The sequence below is a fragment of the Meleagris gallopavo genome, chromosome Z (assembly GCF_000146605.3).
Source record: "Meleagris gallopavo isolate NT-WF06-2002-E0010 breed Aviagen turkey brand Nicholas breeding stock chromosome Z, Turkey_5.1, whole genome shotgun sequence".
NCBI lineage: Eukaryota > Metazoa > Chordata > Aves > Galliformes > Phasianidae > Meleagris > Meleagris gallopavo.
In genome coordinates this window covers 65,257,339-65,266,490 of record NC_015041.2, presented here as the reverse complement: position 1 = coordinate 65,266,490, position 9,152 = coordinate 65,257,339, and the positions used below count along the sequence as shown (strand labels likewise).

The window sequence follows — 9,152 nt, the reverse complement described above, 5'->3', positions numbered from 1 at the left end:
GCTGCTCAGGGAGGTCATGGAGTCATCGTCCCTGGAAGTGTTCAAGAGGCATCTGGATGAGGAGCTGCAAGTTTTTTTGGTTTAGTAGCTTGTGGTAGCAGTGGTAGTGAGAAGACGATTGGACTAGATGATCTTATAGATCATTTCCAACCTTGTGATTCTATGATTCTAAATCCTAGTATCAGCACTGGAAGCCTCTGGAGAGGAGGAGGTAAAACTGAAATACGATGTTGGTAGTTTATGTAATGATGAGAGTTTGGAAAGTGAAAAGTTCGTGAAGGACACAGGCTGAGGAAGGCAAAAATGAGGAGGGTGTGACAGGGATGTCAGGACCAAAGAGAGGTGAGTGATATGAAGGAAAGAAAAAAAAAAGAAGGAAAAAACAAAAACAAAAAATCTGATTGAGAAACAGAGATAGTAAGGAAACTGTGAATAATAGCAGCTGCTACTGTTGTGGCACTAGAGGAGGGCCACAGGACCCAGAGATCCACTCAGAGAGAGGTGGGGAAGAGGGGGGCTGGAAGAGTCCAGGGAGGACTCCGTCCCACTGGAACGAAAACAGTGTGCAAACCGTAGAGAAAGAGGGAATCATCTCTGGTTGCAAAGCTGAAGGATGGGAACCAGGGAAGTTTACCTTAGCAGATCCACTGGTTAAATTGCAGCTAGGAGAGCAGGATAAAGACGTTTATCTTTTGGTGGATATGGCTACCTCTTACCACCCATAGATGATTTTTGTAACAGTAGTAGGAGCTAATGCCCAATAAAAGGCTTCCTTTTTGGTATCTTACTTTTGGGAATTAAATATAGGCTGAGAATAGGAATACATGAATTCTTGTACACGCCAGGTTACTCTGGCAAGAAATTAAATAAAACTGGAGCTAAGGACCAAACAATATTAACTGACTGAGTCTGGCTTTAACACAAACTGGCAAAAACAAGACTGTAGCCCCAGAAGTTACAGAAATCTTGAATAAGATACACTTAGGAGTGTGGATACCAGGGATACCTAGCAGAGCCAAAAATGCAGTCCTAAATAGAAGTTAAGTTAAAAGCAAGATTAGCCCAGTTAAAATAAAGCAGTGCCCTTTGACGATATGTGACTGTAGATGGATAAAAGAAATAATAGATAATTTTTGGACTTTGGATTACTAATTGAATATGAATCCCAATACAATATTCCAAACCTGCCAACGGAAAAAAAAATTGGAAAGCAAGTGCTATACTTTGGTACAAGATTTGAGGGCAAGTAATAGAATAGTTGAACGCATACACCCAGTGGTGGCAAATCCATACACTTTATTAACCAAGTTAAGGAATGAGTAGGTTGAGTTTACCTTCTGGATTTGAAGGATGCCTTTTCTGCCTGGTTTGGCCGAAGGAAGCCTGAGGTTATTTGCCTTTGAATAAGAAAATCCCAGTATGGGGAGAAAAGACTCAGTTAATCTGAACAGTGTTACCCAGGGTTGTGAGAACAGCTCAATGATTTTCGAGAACTGGTCAACCTGTGAACCTGAGACTTGGGTTCCTCCAAGTAAGGTGGAACTTACGTTCCTGCAGTACGTGGATGTCACGGAAACAAAAGAGGACTGTGTGCAACGGACTGTGAGTTTGCTAAATTTCTTGGTTTAAATGATTATCAAGTTTCTCAACAGAAAGCACAAATAACTCAGGAGCAAGTGACGTATTTGGGATTTGAGAATACAGCTGGACTTGGAACCTTAAGGACTGTCAGGAAAGAAGCCATCTGCCAAACCCCTGAGCCACGAACTGCCAAGGAACTCTGTACGTTCCCAGGGATGACAGGATGGATACACAGCTACGGACTGCAGGTAAAGCCAAAATATTATATGAAAGGGGGAGGCAAGGAGGGCATTCCCTCAGCTGAAACAAGAACTCATGAAGGCTCTGCTTTGGGGCTACCAGCGCGCATAAAAAGAAAAAACAAGGAATGGCCCTGGGAGTCCTTGCCCAGAACCTTGGACCCTATCAAAGGGCAGTGGCACACTTCTCCAAACAGCTTGATGAAGTGAGTAAGGGATGGCCGGGGTGCTTGAGGGCGGTGGCTGCACCAGTACTCAATATTTGAGAAGCCAGTAAAGTTATGCGAGGCCAAAGAATAACAGTTTTAGTAACACATACAGTGTCTTCTGTACTGGAGGCAAAAGGGGGGCACTGGCTCTCACCCCAAAGGTTCCTGAAATCCCAGGCCATCCTGGTAGAACAGGATGATGTAGAAATAATTGTAACTAATATTGTCAGCACAGCATCTTTCCTTAGCGGAACTCCTGGAGAGCCAGTATTTTATGACTGCTTTGAAACTGAAACTGCATATTCCAACTGGTCGGATCTGAAAGACAAACCCTCAGAAGACGCAGAAGGCACCTGGTTTACCAATGGTAACAGTTTTGTGAGACAACGAAACTGTAAGGCAAGATATGCAGCAGCTGCTGCTGACAAGGTAATCAAGGCACAACCTTACCTGAGGGGACTTTCCCTCAGAAGGCTGAAATAACTGCCTGGACAACAGCCTTAATTATTTGGGCAGATGCTAATTGTGTATTTGGGATGCTACACACTCACAGCACCATCTGAAAAGAGCAAGGACTGCACACACAAGGAGAACAGCACGATGTAAATCTACCAAAGAGTGTGGCTATTATACGTCGTAAAGGACATCAGAAAGGTAGCACTGTACAGGAAACTGGAAATAAGATGATGGGTCAGGTAGCAGGACAGGTAGTTGAAGAAGGCTTTAATTCCAGATGGTAAACTTAAAATCTCTGAACCTGAGTCAGAACCTGTAAATTATTCTTGAGAAGATAGCAATCTGACTAATGATTTAGAAGGGAGAGTAACAATGACAAATTGAGTTCTCAAACTCCTAAGAAAAGGGGGGTGTCACTGTATGTTGGTACTAACTGATACCTTTTTACAGTGCCCAGAGGCATTCCCTTGTAGAACTAAGGCATGTGGGGTAACTAAAGTATTGTTACAGGAAGTTATTCCAAGATGCTGAGGAACTACTTGGTCTATCAAGGAAAGTGTACCGTCAAAAGTTAAACTCATAAGGAAAAGATGAGTTGGTTACTAATTTTCTTTATTTCGTTGTACACAGGGTGTGTCTGGCAAGTTGATGTTGTGTGCTGTTACCTTTTGTATTTTGGTTGCAATAGTACTATGTTTTATGTTATATTTATTTATTTGTTATTGTTAAATGTGTGATTGTCACTCTTCTCCCTTCTATTTGAACCAACCTTACATTTCTATACTTAACAATTTTCTAACAACAAAGCTGGTTAGAAAATAAGGGATGGCAGACACTGGGTCTGGGACAGTGAGGGATGAAGGCCATGCCGATAAGGTCTGAGAACAGCCCCAGAACATTTGGCAAGGAGGTGATTAGATGTCCCCAGGGCAAGAAGAAATCAGTCTGGGGGGAGGCCCCCCCAAAGGTCAGAAGTTTACAGTGAGAAAGGTCAGAAGCCTTTGTGAGGAAGAGGACAAATCTTCATCCCACGACCCACTATGCACACGCTAAGAGGTGAGAGACTGCATGCTGATGAACTCTCGGGCTGTAATGAACATGGATCCGAATTCCAGGAAAACTATTATGTATTAGTTTGGCCAATATCTGTAGCACGATTTTTCCCGACAGTGTGCAAGTTAGGCAGATCCATCCCCCTTGCACTTGGTGTCTGTGCAGCAAGAACTAATAAACCGTACCTGCTTTGTTATCTTACTTGGGTTACAGAGTTTGATTCTGTATGTCAGAGAGTTGAGATTTTTTAGCCTTGGCAACATTCAGGAGGAGAAAAAAACAAAACGCACATTTACAAGGGTAGATAGTGACAGGAACAAGCAGGAATGATTTTAAACTAAAAAAGGAGTGGCTAGGCTGGATGAGGCTTAGAGCAATCTTATCTAATGGAATACGTCCCTTCCTATGGCAGGAAGGTTGCTCTATACGATCTCTCTGCCACGAGATCTAAGATTCAGCAACCACAGAAGAGTCTACCTTTCACTGCACCAGCAGGCTTAATTACCAGAAACCAGACAGGTTAGCAGATAAGAGAGGTTTGCATACCAGTTAATGGAGGCAGTACAGGTCTTAGTTCAAACAGCTAGAGAGGCAAGATGTATGGAGACCTGCCTGTCAGCAATCACAGAGACTAGGTTGTGGCTTATTCAGCTGTAGGGAAACTGTTAGGTTCAAAGCTTGAACTGGTGATTGAGCACCTGGAGAAGGGCTGTAGCTCGCCTAGAGAGCACAGCAAGTTTACAGCAAAAATTTTGCAAAAGTTTGCAAAGGTTCCCCATGTGAGTAGAAGAGGTTGACCTAGGGTGGAGCCCTCTTGGGCTCTTATAGGCACCAGCTACAGAAGGGAGGGCACCCCTTGGACCTGGACAGCTTCCTGGGAAACAGTGCTGTATAACAGAGAGCCTCTTCACCAGCTGGGTGAGTTCCACTCTTCTTTCCGTATATGATTATTGGCTTGCCTGTGAATACTTTGCCTGGTATCACCAAGAACCTGTCAGAAGCTATTTTGCTTCTTCATGAGCAAAACATTTAACTCTGCATGCGTAGGCCTGTATGTACAAGTAGCTTGGTAGAGTTCCACGAACCATCCAGGCACGGACATCAGGCAGTCTGCGAGCTCAAATTCAACAGCTCTGTTGTTGCAGGAATATTTGTAAATCAGTATGCGAGTGCATTAATCTGTTCTACAGCAAACACCCAGCTGAACAGGCCAAGGAATAAGAGGTGCACATGCATGACAGGAGGCTCTGAAGCTGTACTGAATTCTCAGGATTCGTGAACACAAATGTGCTTATGAACCTAGAGAGGAAGGAATAACAGGACTCAGATAGCTGTACTTATGGCGACTGTTCTTAAGGAAGAGCAGCAGCCACACATATTCAGATAGGATGGAGACACCTTCAAGGTCTTGCAGGTATTCTGCACTTCCTCAACCTAGGAAGAGAAATGCTCATTCCCAGAGTCCACTAGATTTTGCAGTGATTCATTACCTCTAGTAATAAATTTAACAGAGACTACGTAGCAAAGACCCACTTACTATTACTCTGTACCTCTACAGAGAGGATTTGGCTGTGGGGAAAGATTTTACTTTTTACAATTCAACACGTATGCTAAGTTTCCTTTTCACGTCTACACAGAGACTCAGTAGACATGAAAGAGTTTAGAAGCTTTTGTTACCATTATAATAATACTGCATCTGTGCTAACACTCCAGATTTGAGAATTCTCCTCACAATCATTAAATTGGCAGAAATAGAAAAAGAATCATTTATCCAAGGAAAAGGAAAAAAGCCACACTTACTTCATGGGATTGTTTTCTGGTAGATAGTATATCAAGTCTCTCATGGTCATTTTAGTGCGATCTGGTGGAGAACATCCTTCAATTATTGGAGGCCTGTGTTTCAATTGTTTCTGTATAAAAGCAAAAAAAAAAAAAACCAATCTTTAAATTTTCAAACCAGGAAGTACTTTTTATTTCATAAATAGTATTATTTGCTTATTACGTACTGTAGTTAAGTGAAATTTCTTCTTTTGTTGGTGGAATTTGGAGGTTACTTTTTTGTTTTGTTTTTACACTGAACTGGTAAGTTTATCATAAAGTGTGTATTTATCAAAAAGACCACATATCCCCTAAGAGATTTACCCTCTCAGAGATATTCAACACTTGGCAGAGCTAAGTCACATAACTCAGTCAGTAAAGGTCTAAGAGATACAAGAAATCCCAAGCTTTTTTACAGCATACTTCACCACTGTATTTTCAGCCATGAAAATTGCCACGCTAGTGCTATAGCTATGATATAGTAGCATGGTCTCACGTTTAAAAAGGTTAAGTCTAATGAAAAGTAAAGATACCTAATTTCTCATGAAATCTATATAAGGAGGGAACACAGCATTGCTACTGCTTATAAATTAAATCCCCACAGGGCTATTGACATATCATGAAGTATTAGCAATATGATTATTCGTCAGGAAACACTACTGCAAAGAAGCAATGATAATGTTGGGTAGATAACATCTTTCCCTGCCCTGCAGAAATCAGCACTGCTCAAGGTAGAAGCCTACCATCCGTTCTTTCTTCAGCTCTTCTTTAAGCATTTCTCTTAACTTCCGAGCTTTGAGGATCCTTTCACGGTCAGAACATATTCGTTTCTCTTTCACAGGAGATGGTTTTGGAGGTAGCTTTTCCTCCTGTGCCACTGATGTTTCCTGTGTTGGTCTCTCCTTAAGTGGGGAAGGTATGTTCTTCAAGGTATCGTCATTTTTTGGAGCAGCTACAGTTTGCTCTTTGTTCATTGATTTTTTTAGTGGGGAAAACTGTGGCACTTGTGGCACAGGTGTTTTCTTTTCAGGTAGCATGGGAGACTTTGAAGAGCTTTCAACATGACTTTTCTCTGATGGAGGAGAATCCTTCTGAAGCGAAGCACTGCCATCAGGAGCCTGTGATGCTTGCCTTTGTGGTTTTGATGCAGTATGCAGATCAGATGAAGGCCCAGCTCTGGGTTTGACAAGATTGGGCATAGTGGAAATCCGTTTTCTTCTCTGTGTAGGCATGTCTGTAGGTTTACCAGCTTCTCCAGCATCACTTGAGCTGTTAGACTTCTCATCTCTGGGAAATGTAAGAAATTAGTCAGAAATACTCTACAGTGACAGATTTACAACTATCAGAACATGTTAATGCACCAAAAAGTATAAACATAGAAATAAATAGTAAATAGAATAGTAATAAACACAGAAAAATACAACTGCATACAAGAAGCCACAATTGAACTATCCAATACCTGTCACTGCCTCAAACTAATTAGATATGAGAAATGGCATATTCTCAAATATTAAGTATTAATGTTACAAAGTAGTTGACCAACAATGTTAAATGCATACATTCCTCTTTTGCCCCTCTTTTTGGAGGCTCTAACCTTTTTATTAAGAATAACTTTATCATACCATGAAATATGATAACAAACGTATGTAAAAAAAAAAGTACCCCACACAATGTGTTACATGTTAAAAACATTTTAGTAAAGGTATGCACAAGTAGCCTTATGATTTTTCACTGGAATCCATGCATTCCTCTAATACAATAGGTAAATCTAATCTTTTTTTTATTTTTATTTATTTATTTTTTTAAGAGCATGAAAAAATTCATGAGTGAAACTGGCTGCTTATTTACTGAACATATAAAAAATGTACTTCAGGGAACAACATCATCTAGCCCTCCTTGGAAAATTTCTTATTTTAATCTACATAGAAATAATTTTCAAAGTATAAGCAAAATTGTTCATCATCATTATCTTAAACAATTCAAGTATTCGTCTCCTTGGCTGTTTCTCACAGTAAAACTGCAGCAGAATTACAACTGAGTCACAAAGAGCTTTTTAACTTCACACGTATTTCTTGTTTCTGAACCACTGACCACACCTATGGTTTAATTACCCAACTCCGAAAGTACTGAGAAGCAAGTGAAGACATAAATGAAACAGAACAAAAAAAAGCAAAGCTTCTCCAAATAATCTCTCAGCATTTAGTACACATCTTTCAACAGGAGCTGAGCAACTTCACCATATACTGTTTGTGTTTTAAATGAGTCCTGGTAAACTCAATCCAGTGTCCTCCAGTGATTATACAGCATGAAACAGTGGCAAGAAATTCTCTGATCTCCTGATCTCCACACTACCTATGGCTTACATATACTTTCCCTAGAGCACCATAGTAGATTTCCCATAGTTAAATATATCTTATCTGATAAGATATCTATTTATCTGTGCTGGCTTTGAGTGGGACAGAGTTAATTTCCCCCACAGCAGCACATATGTTGCTATGTTTTGGGTTTGTGGTGAAATACCGTCGATAATGCATCAAGTTTCAGTGGTTACTAACTGGTATTTGCCCATGTTCCAGGCCTTTACTGCTTCTTATGCTGCCTTGCCAGCAGAGGTGGGGATGAGTAAGAGTCTGGGAGGAAAATGGCCAGGAGAGCTGACCCAAAGTAGCCAAAAAGATGTCCTATATCCTGTGAGGTTGCATCCAGAGGAAGATGCTGATGAAAGCAAGGAAGCAGGAAGAATGTCCATCTTCCCAAATAACCACTATGTGTGATGGACCCTGCTTTCCTGGAAAAGACTGTCAAGGGGAAGAAGTGAATGAACTCCTTGGTTTGCTTTCGCTGGATGTGCAGTTCCTGCTTTGCGTACTGAAGTATCTCTATCTTAGCCCATGCATTTTTGCTCTGTTACCTTTCCAATTTTCAGCTGTGTGGGGCTGAGCTGCCTACTGAAGTCAGCTCACAGCATCAGCAGAGACCACATGAAAAAGAACTTTTATGTTCAGGGAATTGTCACTTCCCTGATAATCACCAAAACCAAATCAGAGTTTAGAAGACAAAGGAATAGCAGTACATTTACATGTTGAAGAGGCTAGGACAGAATGCTTTGGGTGGGGCAAGAAAATAAGTAAGATGTCCATATTTGCTATTCTTAAAACTTGGATCAAACCGAGTACATATCCTTGTATCTTCAGAGGCAGCCAATCTTTAAAATGCATCATCTACAGAAGCTAATAACTACCTACACTGCAATAAATCCCTGGGGCTGCCCTCTCCTATCTGCTTAGCAGAGGCCTTCGGAACCACACAGAAGAATTCAGTGGAATTTAGGAAGAGCAAATGTAGGAAGTGAGGCACCAGCTTTCACCTGAGTCTTTACTGCCTGCTCCCAGGACTGAAAATTCCCCCCAGTCTCCCAGTACTTGCAGGCTGGGCACTCCCTTTCTCCCACTGTCTGAATTCTGGAAGCCTAGCCTAGCTAAATACCTGCGTTTATAGTCAAAGCAAATAGAAATTGTAAAAAAAAGAAAAAAAAAAACCAAACCAAACACACTACAGATTGTCATAAAGGACAGATTCTAACTTAGAACAAACAAACAACAAAAAACAGGTAATAATGCAACATGCCAGACAAGCCAGGTGATAAGGATGTTCTGAAGGGCACTTATCAGACTGGAGACAGCTCTGGGAGAACTGCTCCTAAGCTCAACCCTATTTCCACTGCAATTAAAAGCACTTAGGATACTCAAAAAGCCCGAGGAAAAGTCAGAGCGTTTCGGCTCGGCAGTGCACGCGG

The 9,152-nt window shown here is 41.2% G+C and overlaps 1 protein-coding gene across 1 annotated transcript; it reads right to left on the bottom strand.

Annotated features, from left to right (window-relative positions):
• Positions 1–833: 833 nt before the first annotated feature.
• LOC104915342 (transcription factor TFIIIB component B'' homolog) lies at positions 834–6,662 on the bottom strand. Its single transcript, XM_010726216.3, has 3 exons — positions 6,100–6,662; positions 5,339–5,448; positions 834–4,837 (listed from the first exon to the last, which is right to left on the bottom strand). The coding sequence occupies exons 1-3, from the start codon at positions 6,586–6,588 to the stop codon at positions 4,723–4,725; spliced, it is 714 nt and encodes a 237-aa protein (XP_010724518.1). The 5' UTR covers positions 6,589–6,662; the 3' UTR covers positions 834–4,722.
• Positions 6,663–9,152: the final 2,490 nt, after the last annotated feature.